At 37.3% G+C, this 18,258-nt stretch overlaps 1 protein-coding gene across 4 annotated transcripts in view; it reads right to left on the bottom strand.

Annotated features, from left to right (window-relative positions):
- ZFR (zinc finger RNA binding protein) overlaps positions 1–18,258 on the bottom strand; it is an 87,486-nt gene that overhangs the window by 49,343 nt on the left and 19,885 nt on the right. For 3 of the 4 annotated variants that reach the window (XR_005199891.1, XM_037737872.1, XM_017526817.2), the window contains 4 exons: positions 12,620–12,643; positions 10,853–11,135; positions 9,016–9,160; positions 6,612–6,830 (listed from right to left, as the gene is read on the bottom strand). Coding sequence is in view for 3 of the 4 variants with exons in the window: in XM_037737872.1 (XP_037593800.1) it covers positions 6,612–6,830; positions 9,016–9,160; positions 10,853–11,135; positions 12,620–12,643 (671 nt within the window). In the remaining variant the exon portion in view is untranslated. The remainder of the gene's footprint in view (positions 1–6,611; positions 6,831–9,015; positions 9,161–10,852; positions 11,136–12,619; positions 12,644–18,258) is intronic. The other variant, XM_017526816.2, reaches the window with a different exon arrangement.

Raw genomic sequence — 18,258 nt, 5'->3', positions numbered from 1 at the left:
GAAACCAGACATATCCAGGAGAGAAAGTAGTTAGGCAACTTTTGAGAAAAGACTTCTTAAGACTTATCTAAGTCAGGATGTTATAGTATATAAAGTTTTAAGACAGCAAGTGTGATAACAGACAAGAAAACATCTGTAATGAAAATAGCAAGAGGTAGCCGTGTATCAATGATAAAGTGTATGATCATATAAAATTGAGAAAACAATTGACATAACTGCTTAAAAGAAAATTTCTTTTTTTTTCTTCTTCTTCTTCTTGAGACAGAGTTTTGCTCTTGTTACCCAGGCTGGAGTGCAATGGCGTGATCTCGGCTCACCGCAACCTCCGCCTCCTGGGTTCAAGCAATTCTCCTGCCTCAGCCTCTAGAGTAGCTGGGACTACAGGCACGCGCCACCGTACTCAGCTAATTTTTTTTTTTTTTTTGAATGTTTAGTAGAGACGGGGTTTCACCATGTTGACCAGGATGGTCTCGATCTCTTGACCTCGTGATCCACCCGCCTTGGCCTCCCAAAGTGCTGGGATTATAGGCGTGAGCCACCGCGCCCGGCCAAGAAAATTTCTATAAACCAATAAACTCTTTACTGGGCAGTCCTCTGAACGTCCTCTGTTACTGAAGAATGTGATAAAAGAACATAAGCTCACAGCCAAATGTTTTCAAGCTTACAGGCAAAAACATGTATAGTTTAAATCTTACTGTAATGTCATAAAATTGTCCAATTAGAAATAAAGATGTTTTTAGATTATTACCAAGTCAGATCATGATTTTTACATAAAAACTTTATAACAGATATTTTCCAAATTACTTCAGTTCTTCTATACAGAGACTACACAAATGCCACAGAAATGTAGCTTTATGAATTACGTATTAAGAAAACTGACGCAGAATAAAGACAATAGGTGAACAGTGCTGGAAGACTAGGTCTTCTGTTTTTTTTTTTTTAAATCAACAGTTCACAATACAGGAAGCAGTGTGCCAGACACAGTGTAGTTTTTAGAACAGATCTATAAGGCAAGTATCACTACCTTTACTTTACAGATGAGAAAACTTATGTTTAGAAATTGCAGGATCCTTTAAACACGAAGCTAACTTAACCATAAAAATCACCAAGTTAAGCTTAATATTCATAAAATAATCTCCACTTGCACACAGGTAGTCTAAAACTAATAAAAGGCAAATTTAATTACAGCTTACTTATAAAAAATAAATCAAAGCATGCACTGAAAGATGGGCTGAAGATTCTCAAACTGTGATAAAGGGTATCTTAAATTCTCCTAAAACTACTAGCAAACAAATGTATATTTCCTGTAAAAAGCATTGTAGGAAAACAAATATAAAGCTGTGTCTGGCCTGGGCAACATGGCGAAACCCCGTCTCCACAAAAACACTACAAAAATTAGCCAAGTGTGGTGGCATGCCTGTAGTCCCAGCTACTCAGGAAGCTCAGGTGGGAGGTCGAGGTTGCAGTAAACCATGATCGTGCCACTGTACACCAGCCTGGGTGACAGAGTGAGACCCTGTCTCAAAGAAAATAAAAATCTGTCTATAAATTAAGTAAATGCACAATATTTGAAAACTAAAATAGTTTCGCTTAAAAGGTACTTTTACTAGGCCAGGCTCAGAGACTCATACTTGTAATCCTAGCACTGTGGGAGGCTGAGGCTGGTGGATCACTTGAGCCCAAGAACTCAAGGTCAGCCTATGAAGTATGGCGAAACCCCATTTCAACTAAAAATACAAAATATTAGCCTGGTGTGATGGCATGGACTGAGGTGGGATGGGTCATTTGAGCGCAGAAGTTGAAGGCTGCAGTGAGCTGAGATTGTGGTACTCTACTCCAAGCCTGGGTGACAGAGCAAGACACTGTCTCAAAAACAAAACAAAACAAAACAAAAAACAAAAAACAAAGAAAGAACTTTCATTAAAAGTGTTTATCAAGGCCAGGCATGGTGCCTTACACCTGTAATCCCAACAATTTGGGAGGCTGAGGTGAGCAGATTGCTTGACCTTCGGAGTTTTAGATAAGCCTGAGCAACATGGTAAAATCCCCTCTCTACAAAAGATACAAAAATAAAATTTGCCAGGCATGGTGGCTCACGTCTGTAGTTCCACCTACTTGGGAGGGCTGAGATTAGGATCACATGAGGTGGAGGCTGCAGTGAGCTGAGATGGTGCCACTGCACTCTAGCCTAGGTGACAGAGTGAGACCTAGTCTCAGAAAAAAAAATTTCAATTAGTTAGCTATGATATTAAACAGCTGGCATATAACTTTTAAATGATAACAGAAACAAAAAAATAACATTTCAGTAGTAAATTCAACATGTTACAAGTCATCATTTAGTAGGTAGCAATATTCTATAACTCATTTTACTAAGATGGAGAATAGCTGACCAAAATTGTAGCTGCCAAAAATTGCAGATACAGAACTCAGAAGCCTTAACAATGGTTTCTCTGATTTGGCAGTTTTGGACTGTGTATCACATAGCATTTAAAAAGCAGATACTCTTTAATAGTTCTACAACTAGAAACTTATCCTAGGGAAACAACTGGGCAAATGTACAAATCTTTACATTTAAGGATGTTCTAACTTAGTGCTGTTTCCAGTTTTAATCTCATTTACAACTAAATGTCCTCAAATATGCACTTTAAAATACAGTACATCTATATAATAGAATACTTTGTAGCCATTACAATGGTCTCTAAATACCACTGGCATTTATAAGAAATCATCGCTCCTTTGTGACATGGCTGGCTGTAACTCCCGGGCAGAGAAAGCTCAAAGTGTATCTGTAATAACGTTCAGTGGCAAAAAAAAAAAAAAAAAAAAGTTGTGTTCAAAGACTAGTGAGAATATGTCAAAAAGACTCAGAAGCTGGTTTGAGCAGATCCCACTGGGCAAATTTGAAACAGTATGAGCCTCAAAGAGAGAAATGGGAGTAATAGATTGTAATATGGTTGCTCTCTGTATCCACTGGTTCACCATCCATGGATTCAATCAACTATGAACTGAAAATATTCAGAGGTGGGTGTAGTGGCTCATGCCTGTAATCTCAGCACTTTGGGAGGCTATGGCAGGTAGATCACCTGAGGTCAGGAGTTCGAGACCAGCCTGGCCAACATGGTAAAACTCCGTCTCTACTAAAAATACAAAAATTAGCAAGGTGTGGTGGTTTGTGCCTGTAATCCCGGCTACTCAGAAGGCTGAGACACAAGCATTGTTTGAACCTGGGAGGCAGAGGTTGCAGTGAGCCAAGATTGAGCTACTGTACCCCAGCCTAGGCAACAGAGCAAGACTCCGTCTAAAAAAAAAAAAAAGGGAAAATGGGGGGGGAATAAAAAATTAATACGGTACAAAAGCTCAGTACAGCTTAACAACCATTTATATAGCACTTCCATGGTATTAGGTATTGTAAGTAATCTAGAGATAATTTGAAGTATTTAGGAGGATGTACGTATGTTACAAGCAAATGTCATTTTACATACGGGACTTAAGCATCCACAAATTTTGGTATCAATGGGGGCCCTGGAACCAATCTCACATGGACATAAGGGACGACTGTTCATAGCAATAACAAAAAAGGAAGTGGAAGGAAGGCACTCTTTAGAGAAGAATGCCTAAGAATTAATGTAAAAGGATTTTGCAACTACCACTGTAGAAACTCATACAGTTTTCAAAGGATCTAACACCACAGGGTGAAAGACAGTTTAGCAACAGGCCAAGATTACTTGTTCATTATAAAGGAAAAAGTTGTCTTTATAATGGAGAGATCTGATAGGCACAGCTTTAACCAGTAAAGGCATCATCAATAAAGAATAAACGAACATTACTTATCATGTGCTTCTGATATGATGAAATGGAAGGCTGGTCAAGTAATTTTCTTGTCTAAAAAGTTACCTGAATCTAAACATAAATCATCAGATAAATCCAGATTATGGGACATTCTACAAGACAACTGGCCTGAACGCTTCAAAAATGTCACTATCATGAGACAAGATAAAAATAAGGGACTGTTCTACATCAAAGCAAACTAACAAAGAATGGCAACCAAATACAATCCACGATCCTTGACTGGATCCTAAATTTCAAACAAAGCACAAACACACATACACCAAATACATACAAAAAGCCCAGCCATAAAAAACATTTTTGGACAAATGGAGAAATTTATGTATTAGACAGTATAGTATTCACATTCAATTCCTTTTTATAATGTTGCCATTGTGGCTACATAAAAGAACGTCCTTATTCTTGGGAAATACCTTCTAAAGAATTCAGGTCAAAGTACCATGTCAACTACAACTTATAAGGCATATTCCTTATAAAACATATTGCTGAACCATTTGAAAACGCCTTTAAGAGAATCACTTGAATGAGGGAGGCGCAGTTTGCAGTGAGCTGAGATCATGCCGAGGCACTCCTGCCTGGGCAACAAGAGTGAAACTCCGTCTCCAAAAATAAAAAAAAAAAGGTTTCAAGAGAAAGGAGAGAGAAAGCAAATTTGAAAAATTATTAATAATTGGTGAACCTAGGTGAATGGCATAAAAAATAGTTGTTGGAACTATTTTTTCCAACTTTTCTGCAGAATTATAATTTTCTGGAGCAGGTGTAGTGGCTCATGCCTATAATCTCAGCACTTTGGGAGGCCAAGGCTGATGGATCTCTTGAAGTCAGGAGTTCCAGACCAGCCTGAATAACATGGTGAAACCCTGTCTGTACTAAAAATACAAAAACTAACTAGCCAGGCATGGTGGCATGTGCTGGTAGTCCAGACTAACAGGAGGCGGAGGCAGGAGAATCACTTGAACCCTGGAGGCGGAGATTGAAGTGAGCCGAGATGGCGCCCCTGCACTCCAGCCTAGGCGAGAGAGTGAGACTCTATCTCAAAAAAACAAAAAATGGATATAAAAAGTTGGGAAAAAAACATTAATCAAAGGTATGTATCTATACTTAGTGTCACGAAAGGTAATCACAGCAAAAATAAAGCAGTTTACAGAATAGCATGTATATGACAAACTCATTTTTATAAACTGTATTTATACATGTATACTCCATGGAAGAAAAGTAGAGAAAGACATGTACTAAAATGTTAATGATAATTAGTGTCTAGGAGTAGAAATCTAATGGTTTAACTTTTTTCTCTTTTTAAAAATCTAGCCTCTAATTTTTAAATAGTAATATATTACTCACGTAAATAAAAATTATCTTCATACTGTATAAGCAACCAGAGAGAGAAAGAGAAAGGAAAGGAAGCACACATAAGAGAGAAACAATGAATAGGAAAGGCAACTCTGGTACTTCCTATTTTGAAGCTAATGTGGACATTTAAAAAAATGTCAAATCAGATTTCATTGTAATAATATAATCCTAGTTACAATTATAGCTAGTCAACCAAATAGGGAGAGACAAAAAAATTGTATCTGGGAAATCTTAGATGACAGATCTAGGAATAATAAATTCAATATTTTCTTGAGATCTTAACAAAATATTTCTTTCCTAAATAAGGAATCTCCTGTACTATGCCTTTAATAGCTTATAAAATGTCTTTCTACCATCATTCATACTGGTGAATGATGAGTAGGTCTTCATCATTCACCAGTCAGTCCAGCCAGAGTTCTCAGATGATAATGTCTCCTCATTCATTTCCATGTGGTTGTCACAGTTAACTTACAAATCTACTCACACAGCTCCATTTCTTAATGTAGTCTCTGTAGCTCCCTTTCTGCCCACAAGATAAAGAGACACACCATAACAAAGCACACATGGCTTTACATACTCTGACACTTCTATCCTCATCTCCTGACATTTAACCCACGTATCCTGTATTCCAGCCACAATGAACTTGCAGTTCCCAAACACTCCATGCATGCTTAATTCACATTGTATCCCTCGTACCCTAGAGTAAAAGATTATCTCTGAGAAATAAGTGTGTCATTCACAGCATATCTTCTGGGGGGAATAAAAAAGCTGAGTGTCTACAAAAAAAGGCCATATGATTTTAACCACTGCAATAATGTGAACTACCTCAACTAGAAATTAGCAACAGCAGCAGACACAATGAAGTTTTAGCCACTGTACCTCTCTGGGATAAATACATAATTATTTAAGGAAAATAAAGCTACTCTGTTCTTCCAAGAAAGATGTGCTACATAACCATGACCTTATGGAGGTTTAGAAAAGGCTACCCAACATTTCCATGATGAACTATTCCTGAAAATGAAGAAATAGCTCTTTGAGGGCCAAAATAAACAAAAATAATTTGTCTGTGGTATTCCTTGAGTATTAACCTTGAGTTTTCAAATTCATTTGGAAAGGTGGGAAAGGAAACAATACTGTAGAAAACTGGGTGTTATTCCCTCTAATTGCAATGCTAAGCTCAAGTCTCATAATGAGCTTTCAAATCCCCAAAAAACATTTTATATTCTTCTAAGATCTTTTCTTTAAAAAAAAAAAAAGCATACAATTTATAGTATAGTCACATTATGTACCTATATTTATCAATTAATTTAATTCCAATTATTGGAAATAAGGTAATTTCATAGACAATCAAGATAGTTTCCACTATGTCTCTTCCTAATTTGTTTACTCATTTAAACATGGTTTATCAGTCTTACCAGAATAAGTAACTGCTGTGGTACTATAAGTAGCACTCTGAGTATAGGATGGCACCACAGTTGCCGCAGCTGCCACTGGCTGTACGGTGGAGGATACAGGATAGATGGAGAAAGTAGTGGTAGCTGGACTTGGTGTGGCTGGTTTTATGGCTGTCACTTGTCGAGTTTGCTGGGCTTGAGTATACTGAGTTGCACCTTGGCTATAACCTGCTTTGGGGGCTGAAGTGGGAAAGAGACATCAGAAAATCAGAAGAGTAAGCCACTACAGTTACTGTACCAGTATCCTTAAAAACTGGAAAGAATGGGTACAAACGTCAACTATAAATTTTATGCTAGCAATTTCTCCTTGGCAACAGGTATAAAACTCTTATTACTAAAATGAACAAAATATGTAGGTTAATATACTATCTTCTGCCAAATGCTTTCTATGTATTTCCAAAATGATTATTTTGGCAAAACTTACAAGTAACTAAAATAGCAGTACCGCTAGTAAAGTTTTCTGAAAAGCAGTGTGTGTGTGTGTGTGTGTGTGTGTGTGTGTGAGTGATAGTGTGTGTGTGTGTTTGGGCTAGTCAGTCTACTTCAGAGTTAGGCTTAATGCTGGCAACAAGATAGAATGAGTTACAATGTATATATTTAAATTCATAGTAAAAACTTGTTTGAAAAATGTTTAATTATATGAAATTGTTCATATACCATTCATTGCATTTTAACTGATGTTTCCACAGTGAACTGCAATCTAAAAAGGTACTACTTACTGAATATTTCAAATGTCAATTAACTTGAATGCAGCTATTCTTAAATGACTGCCACTGATGTTTGTCAAACTTCTTTGCTGCCTCTGACATACTCAAAACAACGTATACTTTGAAAGAGTCTTACAAGCCTTATTATCACTAAATTAGTGATCACTAGTAAATGATCACTGAAGCACAGAAATGCTATTTCTGAAAAAGGTCCAAAATCAGGGGGCTAAGCTCATTTTATGTTCAGTTAAGTAACTTAGAACTTTTATCTTTTTTTTTTTTTTTTTTTTTTTTGAGACAAGGTCTTACTCTCTTGCCTAGGCTGAAGTGCGATGGTGTGATCATGGCTCACTGCAACCTCAAACTCCTGGACTTAAGCCATCCTCCCACCTTAACCTCCCAAGTAGAACTTTTATCTCAAGTAGAACTTATCTGCTTATGAAATTTGATCCACATAACACAAAAAGATGATACTTTTCAGAGATGAAGACTAATACCTAAGAACTAAAAAAAAGGGCTTAAAAAAGTCACGGTCAATACCAGCGTTAGAATAAGTCAAGATCTTCTAACTCTTACATAATTTAGCACAGGGAGTTTACTGCAGATTATTATACACAGAAATCAACAGAGAAGATACCACAGGAATAGTCAGTTATTACAATTCAAAACATTTTAAAACAACTTTTAAGGAACTCATAAAATCTTAGAACCAGAGGGACCCTAATGAAATCTGGGTCAAGTACCTCATTTACAGATAAGAGAACAGAGATAAAAGAAGTAAAAAACCACTTGCCCAGATTAGTAGTAAAGACAGTACTGGAAGCCAATTCTACTCTCTTCTAAACCAAGGCTCTACCTATACCCTCACATCATCCTTCAAAAATAATAAAGGAATTGCCCACTTTTCTTTCTTTCTTTTTTTTTTTTTTTTTTTTCAAGATGGGGTTTCACCATGTTGGTCAGGCTGGTCTTGAACTCCCGACCTCAGGTGATCTGCCTGCCTTGGCCTCCAAAGTGCTTGGATTACAGGTGTGAGCCACCACTCCCGGCCAGGAATTGCCCACTTTTCAAAAGCTTTGTTTTTAAAATTCTCAAATCTCTTAGACCAAAAAAAAAAAAAAAAAAAAAAATCCTTAAAGTCTATAAATATGCAGGCTTCTTTGCAAACAAAATGCTTTCTAAATTTGTACCATTCTACAGACTGTATTTAACACAATCAGTGGCTGATAACAGAACCAACTGTCATTAGAGATAAGAGAAAGATTAATTGAAAATATGGGCCCATTAAAGAGTTTCCACTGGTTACAAAGGCTGTTTGTTGGCAACATCATACGTTCTGGGCATTTCTGACAAAGATAAAAATGTGTTCCGAAGTTATCACCACAGCTTCTTTTGCACAGCTTATTTCAGTAGGAATGGAACAGTGGGCCAAAAGTGCAGAAATGGAGTACATTTCCAGGAGAGAAGGGCATGATTATGAATTGTGACTCCAAGGCATTTTGGCAGAGGAAGAGTAGGACATGGCTAGAACCTGCCTCCCAAGGTGATGTGATATAATGAGTTTAGATGGACTCAAAAGCTTATCTTCATTAAAAAATACAGTTAAGTCATACACTTCAATAGTTTATGAAGAAATTGTATAGGTTAAGAAAACCCACCTGTTTGATAGTAAGTTTCAGCAACAGAAGGCTGAGGTTGGGCAGCGGCAGCTACAGCAGCAGCGGTTGCTGTGGGTTGTTGGTAGTACTGCTTACTATCATAAGCTACAGCAGGCGCTGTGGATCTTACATATGAGTATGAGTCCTAAAGAAAAGGAATGAAAGAAAATCTTGTTATGAGACAAGTGGAAGGAAAAAAAACTTACTATATAAAAGTATAATAAAGGAAAACAAAACGATACGTAATTTCATGACAGACCTAAATATAAAAGAATCAAATTAAATACAGAGAAGATTTTGTACTTCATTAAAATAATATCAAAAGAATTTCAAGCAGCATGTTGAACTTTTACAATCAGAACAATCACCAAAACATTTCAAAATAATACTTAAGTAAAAATTAATTTTATTAAAAAATTCATGGTAGTTTTGCCTTAAAGATGGATCCCATAATACCAGAAAAGAACACTTGTGTCACTAAGCTTTGTGATCGCTCCAGCTTTCTTTGTCTTTCTTTTTTTCAAGAAAGATCAAGGTGAGCTGAGTGAATTCTGGCAGTTCATGAAGTAAAGAGGGATAGAAAGGTATGTAGGTAAAAATGGCTGAAGAAGTAGGCAGGGCCCAGAAAACACTGAGTTTCACAGACCCTATTGAAAACAAAATTTATTATATTCTGTCTCTGGGCATAAACAATCACACATCAAAAGGAATTTCATTTAGTAACCAGACTAAAATTAATAATGAATACTAATATTGTTTATTTATATTTCAATTTCTTACTTCACAAATTCCTATGTTTTAGAAAGAATATAGCAAAACCAGGGAAAGTTCAGAAGGACAAAAGTTTACAAAACAGGTCCTAACAGCAAACAAACAAAAAAACAGATTAAAGAAATGGAGACCAAATTTAATTTAAATAAGCAAGTAGTAAACTAGCACTGTTTTCAAACATAATAAAGAGAATGTAGAAGTCCTGTAAGACTGAGTAAGAAGCAACTGGATGAATAAGACTATGATCAATTTTTGTTATAATATACATTTAAAAAGAATATCTTGACAGGATAAATGTATAGGGGACAAAATTTTCACCTTCGCTGTTTTGAGAAGAAAATATACAATATGTTTGTCCTGTTCTCAAAATATTCTCAAAATAGGAGATATACCTGTGTTCCAGATGAATAATGCTCTAGTACAAACGAGGTAAGTCTTTTCTATGTCTTCAGTTAAAACAACATCAAACAAACAAACTTGCAGTAAATAGTGAAATATTTAACTAGTAATTAATGTAAAAGTTTTTAACAGATAGCTAGCTATATGTAATAGTCAAATGGACAGGGGGGTGGGAGGAAGGATTAATAATACAAAGTTCATTGCGAGACTTTATTTTTCTTGAGACAGAGTCTCTCTCTGTCACCTAGGATGGAGTGCAGTGGCACAATCTCGGCTCACTGCAGCCTGTGCCTCCTGGATTCAAGCGACTCTCCTGCCTCAGCCTCCTAAGTAGCAGGGACTACAGGTGCGCAGCACTGTGTCTGGCTAATTTTTGTATTTTTAGTAGAGACGCTGGTCTTGAACTCCTGACCTCAGGTGATCTGCCCACCTAAGTTGCCCACAGTGCTGGGATTACAGGTGTGAGCCACCGCGCCTGGCCAACAAGGAATCTTAATGGTTGGTCTATGTCCCCACCACCAAGGAATACTCATTTACTTTTCTCTATCATGACATGTATATTTTGGAAGCCCCAAGTCTGAGAAGCAGTGGCTAGGGCATTATATTATACACTGAACCAAAGAAACCCACATGTTAAGGCTACCAAAACTAGTAGTAGTTTTCTTACCTGGTAGTTTTGTGTAGTAGCTGGGGGTGGTGGTGGTGGTGCTTCTTGTTGCCTCTGGGTATAACCATAGTCAGTTGCTGTATGTGCAGTGGGGTAGCCTCCATAAGCAGCAGCTGTTGCAGCAGCTGCAACAGCTACTGGAGCAGGCCTGGCAACTGCAACTGTGGCGGCTGCTGGTGCATAGGCAGCAGTAACTGTGTGAGCAGCTACTGGAGCCTGATGGACAGTGTAGCTAGCAACTGTAGTTGGATGAGAATAGGCTACACCCGAAGCTGGCTGCTGGCTATATTGTGGAGCACAAGAATAAATATAATACAACTTTAATATCCAGGAGTAAATAAACTTGAATAAAACGCTATTTATCAACTGAAATAAAAAGCACATTTTCAAGTAATGTAATCATGGACCACAAAAGGTCAAGTATTTGAACTCAATAAACTTCCTATTCAGTATCATACATGTTGCTTTTCTGCAATTTTCATTCTTTAATCTCACTACATTATAGTCATACATTTCAGCTCATAGATTATATCACAAAACAGGAATTAAAAACTAGGATAAAAAACAGTATTAGCAAGAAAAGAAAAAACTGACCAAATCAGGAATTTTAGTTAAGTGTTTGTTACATGTGAAGTTCTTTATTATGCCATACAGTTTTACAAATCTTTACAAAGAAATCATGGTAAGAAAAACACTGTATTCTAACCCAATTACATAAAGAAAATTTAAGGTGGAAACTACTGACTAGCTGATTAAAAAATACTTCTGTTACTTTAGGACAGTACTGGGGAAATTTTCTCCCCCAGGGACATATGGCCATATCTGATGTATTTTGGATGATCAAACTGCAGAGAAGGTGGTGATATGTGGGCTACTGGCATCTAATGGATAGAGGCCAGGGATGCTGTTACACATCCTACAATGCATAGGACAGCTGGGCATAACAAAGAATTATTTAAAGTATGTCAACAGTGCTGAGGGTTGAGAAGTGCTGTTCTAGGGTACAAAACCTACAATGGAATATGTTATTTTAGATACCATTTTCCAGCTTACAGGCAGCATTTCAGTATACAAATTTACTTTTAAAAATATAATAGCATGTTTTGTAAAAGAAGATGTAAATCAGATGCTTTGAATTAAAACTATTTAAACCTCGAAGAGACAAAATATTTTGCAAAACGGCAATCAAATGAATTTCTAGCTAATGTTCTTAGAGCAATATGTTTAACTTTTAAATTGAAAGCCTATGTCACTAAAACCAAAAGCCTACAGATGTTAGCATATAAAAGTATTTCTTGTTCTAGGTTCTTGGAATAATACAATTCTACTTGGTAAAGCTACTTTACTAAGGCAGAAACACCTACTAAAAAAATGACAGCCCCAACAGTTATTCAGCTGGCAACTTTTAGCTAACCACATTTTAGTATGGGCTGACAACTAAGAAGCTAAGAAAAAGGAAAAAAAAATTGAAGCTGCACTAATTAACTAGTCTGATTAACGGGCTACAGGACAAAGTATTCTGCACTGGTGTGCATGGTGCCGTAGAAATGTAGTATAGAATTAAATTAAAATTTGGGGCTATTATATTTTAACTCTATTATGGAAAACGCTAATAAACTATGATGTTTGTATTAGATTATAAGATTCCAAAGGGAATCAATGTGAAGGTCAGAAATACGGGTTTTAATTTCACATAAGGAGGGGAGGACACCTGGAGAAATTCAGTCTAGTAAAGGTGATAGATGCCTTCTAATAGAAGACACTTACTCCATGCTGCTCCAGAGAACAGAACTAGAACCAATAGTTGGAAGTTACAGGGTGGCAGATTTCAGTCCAATATGAAAAAGAAAACAAAAAACAAAAAACAAAAAAACTTAGAACAGAGTCCAAAGAAACTCGTATAATTTCTATCTGGATGAGGTTTCCATATTTTGATGTAAAACTAGCTAACATTTTCTACATATATGCCAATATGACAAGAAAATAAAAGTTTACATCTAAAACAATGAAAAACTGGTTTGGGAATAACATTTTCTAGGAACAACTCCATATCCTTAAGAAAAATGCTAGTAACATGCATATTTTTTCAAAATTCCTAGAACTGAGAAAAAAAGATAATATTTAAAATACAAATATACACCAGGTATGTGAAACTTGTATTTAACATTTACTAACAGGATAAGATTAAATACATCCAGACCATACCGTCTAAGAGTCATTTTGGTTATATAAACAACTGTTTCTATTCAATCCACTGCTCCTTATCCAGTATCTGTCCCCAAAAGATGTCCTATTGGACAAAAAGCAGGAGGGAATAGAATAGAATGTTTACTTAACCAGGCAGTCAATCTAACTTACACTGCCTCTGATACTCACCCTAAATGTCCATGAGACTCAAGAAAGAATAACTATATGCTCTAGTTAATGCCTACTGCTGGCGTAATTATTACTAGTACTTTTCACTCTCCTACATGTCTCAGTTTGAACAACAAATTATATAGTCACCAGTCTCAGGAACCACATGAAAAAGATGCCAGCATATTTAGCAACTGCTATTTACACATCCCTGGCATTGTCTAACTCTGCTTTGTATAGTCAGGTCCCTACCCATCATCTGGACTGGAACCATATCTTCTACCAAAAGCATCAGGAAGGCTGAGCACAGTGGCTCACACCTGTAATCCCAGCACTTTGGGAGACCAAGGTAGGAGGACTGCTTGAGACCAGCCTGGGCAATGTAGAAAGGTCCCATCTCTAGAGATAATTTTTTAAAAAGTAGCCACACATGGTAGTATGTGCCTGTAGTCCCAGTTAGTCAGGAGGCTGAGGTAGGAGGATCACTTCAGCAGAGGAAGTTAAGGCTGCAGTGAACCATGACTGTGCCACTGCACTCCAGCCTGGATGACAGTGAAACCCTGTCTCAAAAAAACACAAGAAACAAGAAGAAGAAGAGGAAGGAGGAGAAGAAGAAGAAGAGGAAGAAAGAGGAGGAGGAAGAAAGAAGAAGAGGAAGAAGAAGAGGAAGAGGAGGAGGAGGAGGAGGAGGAGGAGGAAAGAAGAAGAAAGAAGAAAGAAGAAGGAGAAGGAGAAGAAGAAGAAGAAAAGAAATACTTCAAGAGTCAGGCATAAATGGTAGAGTAACTTCCTTGATGAAAATCAGGAAAAGAAAGCATGTAAAAAATTATTAAAGAGTATACACACTCTATATTCTTACTCAAGAAATGGCCAGCTCCTTACCTACTTACCAAAAAAGTGAGCCACGGACTCACTATAAAATGTAAGACTTCCAAGACTTCCAGGCAATCTTATTGCTTAAAAAAATAACAGTCAAGTTGGGCACAGAATAACTGTAATCCCAGCACTTTGGGAGGCCGAGAAGGCTGGATCTTGAGTTTTGAGACCAGACTTAGCAACAAAGTGAGGCCCCACCTCTACAAAAAAATACAAAAATTAACTTCGTGTGATGGCATGCATCTGGAGTCCCAGCTATTTGGGAGGCTGAGGCAGGAGATCACTCAGCCCAGGAGGCAGAGATTGCAGCGAGCTGAGATCACACCACTGTAGTCCAGCCTGGGTGACAGTGAGGCCCCTGTCACAAAAAAAACATTTTTTTTTTAATTAAAAAAAAAAAAAAGACAACACAAATTACCACATATCTGAAGAAAGCCTATTATAAACTGCAAAACAAGTAAGAATGACCGTGTGGGAAATGAACGTGTGAAGGCAACAGATGAGAATATTCAAAAACTCTAATGTGTTATCTATAAAACAAGAACTTTATACTAGCTAGAAGATAAAGTTGAGAAATAGACAAGATAAATATATGAAAAATATAAAAGAAAGGATAAATCTAGGAGGTCCAATGTCCAGCCAGAAGAAATGATAGAAAATAAAAAAGCAATTCAAAAAAATTAAAAAATAAAATTTCCCACTCGTGAAGGAAACCACAATTTCAAATCCAAAAAGCTCACAGAGAGCAAAACAGAGTGAAAAAACCAAACCTAAAGACACAGCATTTTACTTTTCAAGACAAAAAGATACTGTCTCCAGAGAGGGAAAAACTGTGTACACACAACTAAATGAAAATAGACTTCTTACTGATAACAACAGAGCTAGAAGACAATAAGATATTATCTTCAAAATTTAAGGGAAAATGATTACCAATGGAGAATTTTGTACCCAGCCAAACTATGGAGGCAGAATAAAGATTTTTTAAACATTCAAGGATGGAAGAAGTTTACCTCCTGTAACACCTTTTTCTTAGGATGCTACATGAAGATACATTCTAGCTAAAACAAAAAGTAAACCAAGTAAACACAGGATCCTGCAAACAGATGAAAGCCTAGGTCAACAGCTGTCGCAGCAGGCCCAGACAGCAGTGGGTACAGGCTGGAATTAGAGGAAGGACAGAAGCCTCTCAGAGAAAGTATCCAGAAAAACAGGGGACTAGACACATAGCCAGTAGACAGGGAGCCTAGACAAATTATAAGAAATGATAACATGATTAAGAAAAAGAAGGTAATGAATGAATTCAGGAAATGTAAACTGCTCAAGAAAGGCACGATTCCAGTAAAAGACTTCATAGTTGAGCAATGAGTATAGTGTAAAAAAGGAAAAAAACCATTTGAACTTAAGCCTAAGAAGATTTTCTAATAAGTAGTACAGGACTGTAAAATGGAACATATTAGAAATCACGATTATAGAATGGTACTAGGCTCCACAGTAAATACTATTGATATGATGATAACAAAACAGTTTTTGCTTTAAAGTTTTAGAATCAATCTAAATTAGAGAAGATAAACTATGACTACAGAACATAATGTAAACATTATCACAAGAGTAGATTAAGTGGGGGAGTAAAGTAAGGAAAGAGAAGTGAAGCGCAAGAGTTTCAAGAATTCTTAAAGTAGAAAGTACTGAGATACTGTTTAGCTTTGATGGAACTAAAAGTGGAGTATACTATCTAAATTAACAGAAACAGTCTAAATTTGGGAAGAGAAGAAATGAGAAGAGAGCATATGTAATGTAGCCCTCAACTGTGATTGTAGGAAATAAAAATATAAGCATAAAGTTGAAATATTATAAAATAGCCAAAGAGGAATATTTTTCAGTGATGTGGAGGTTAGCACCAACATAAAACAAAACCAGAATGCTTTAAAGGTGTAGGTCTCTGGGAAGATTTTAATTTGTATATAACAGTGGTTCTCAATGTGATCCAAGGACCCCCACAAGGGTTCCTGAAACTTTCAGGAGGTCCACACAAGGCTGTCCACTTTTTAATTTCACATTGGAGTGTGAGGTCAGGCTGCCTTGGTATATATATTTTTTTCTTTTTTTTTTTCTTCTCTTTTTCTTTTTTTTTCCATTAAACTGGAAGTTAAGCCTTGGTATATTTTAATTCAAATAATTTACTGCAACAATCTGAATGAAAAAGCAGATTTTAGAATCAATATTCTTAAATAAGACATTAAAAATATTTGTAAAAATGTAAAACAATGTCTCTCATCTCACTGTTTTTCATAAGCATATTTTTGCTTAATGTGTAAATTTTATTCTTTTTTTCTTTTTTTTTTTTTGAGACAGAGTCTCCCTCTGTCGCCAGATTGGAATGCAGTGGAGTAATCCTGGCTCACTGCAACCTCTGCCTCCCAGATTCAAGTGATTCTTCTTCCTCAGCCTCCCGAGTAGCTGGGACTACAGGTGTGCGCCACCACGCCCAGCTAATTTTTTTATTTTTAGTAGACATGGGGTTTCACCATGTTGGCCAGGATGGTCTCAATGTCTTGACCTTGTGATCTGCCCACCTCGGCCTCCCAAAGTGCTAGGATTACAGGTGTGAGCCACTGTGCCTGGCCCTTTTTTTTTGGAGACTTGATCTGTTGCCCAGACTGGAGATTGTGCAGTGGCACAATCCTGGCTGACTGCAACCTCTGCCTCCTGGATTCAAGCAGTTCTCCCCACCTCAGCCACCTGAGTAGACAGGATTACAGGCAGCTGCCACCTTCTGGCTATTTTTGTATTTTTAGTAGAGACAGAGTTTCACCATGTTAGCCAGGCTTATCTCGAACTCCTGACCTCAGGTGATCCACCAGCCTTGGCTTCCCGAACTGCTGGGATTACAGGCGTAAGCCACCATGCTCAGCCTAATAGTAAATACCGACATAACCCAAATAAACCAAACTCTGGGGTTCTGAATAATTACAAGTGCTACAAGGATCCTCCAACCCAAATGTTTGAGAATCTTCATTTCATGATGCAGACCATTAACTTGGGAGTCCACAATGGTTATTCACCATTCATTTTCTTGGTCTCTATTACCCCTTTACCCAAAAAAGTTTCTATCATGAAACAGGAAAATGACATTGCTTAATTCGTTAATAAAAACTACTATTTACAGTAAAGTAAGGTTTATAATTATTAGAAACCTAACAGAAAATTACGTTTTTTATTTAAACCTAGATATCATGTAATCACTAATAAGTGGCAAAACAAAAGCCTGACCCTAAGCAGCGCGGTCCCAGTGTGTACGTGCTCTCAACCATCACATGTACTCTCTACAACACTTGTGTTTTCTTAAACAGTTTAAAATATGGTGACAAGTTCAACATATAAATCAATCTAATACGCATTAACAAAATGAAAGATAAAACCCATGTGATCATCTCAATAGCATCTGACAAGATTCAACATCCTTTTACAAAAAAAAAAAACAAAACTCAACCAACTACGAATTGAAGGAAATAGCCTCAATATAATAAAAACTATGAAAAGCCCATAGCTAACCTCACATTCAATGACACATTAAAAGCTTTTCCTCTAAGATCAGGAAGAAGGCAAAGCTGCATGCTCCTAACTGCTTCTATTCAACATAGTACTGAAGTTTCAGCCAAAGCAATAAGGCAGGAAAAATAAAAGGCATCCAAATTGGGCCAGGTGTGGTAGCTCACACCTGGAATCCTAGCACTTTGGGAGGCCAAGGCAGGTGGATCACTTCAGCCCAGAAGTTCGAGATCAGCCTGGCCAACATAGTGAAACCCCATCTAGAATAAAAATACAATAAATTAGCTGTACGTGGTGGCATGTGCCTGTAGTCAAAGCTACTCGAGAGGCTGAGGTACAAGAATTGCTTGAAAGCCCAGGGAGCAGGCTGGGCGTGGTGGCTCACGCCTGTAATCCCAGCACTTTGGGAGGCCGAGGTGGGTGGATCACGAGGTCAAGAGATCGAGACCATCCTGGTCAATATGGTGAAACCCCGTCTCTACTGAAAATACAAAAAATTAGCTGGGCATGGTGGTGTGTACCTGTAATCCCAGCTACTTGGGAGGCTGAGGCAGGAGAACTGCCTGAACCCAGGAGGTAGAGGTTGCGGTGAGCTGAGATCATGCCATTGTACTCCAGCCTGGGAA

Source organism: Cebus imitator, unplaced genomic scaffold (genome assembly GCF_001604975.1).
Source record: "Cebus imitator isolate Cc_AM_T3 unplaced genomic scaffold, Cebus_imitator-1.0 Scaffold44, whole genome shotgun sequence".
Classification (NCBI taxonomy): Eukaryota; Metazoa; Chordata; class Mammalia; order Primates; family Cebidae; genus Cebus; species Cebus imitator.
This window is presented reverse-complemented; position numbering and strand designations above follow the sequence as displayed.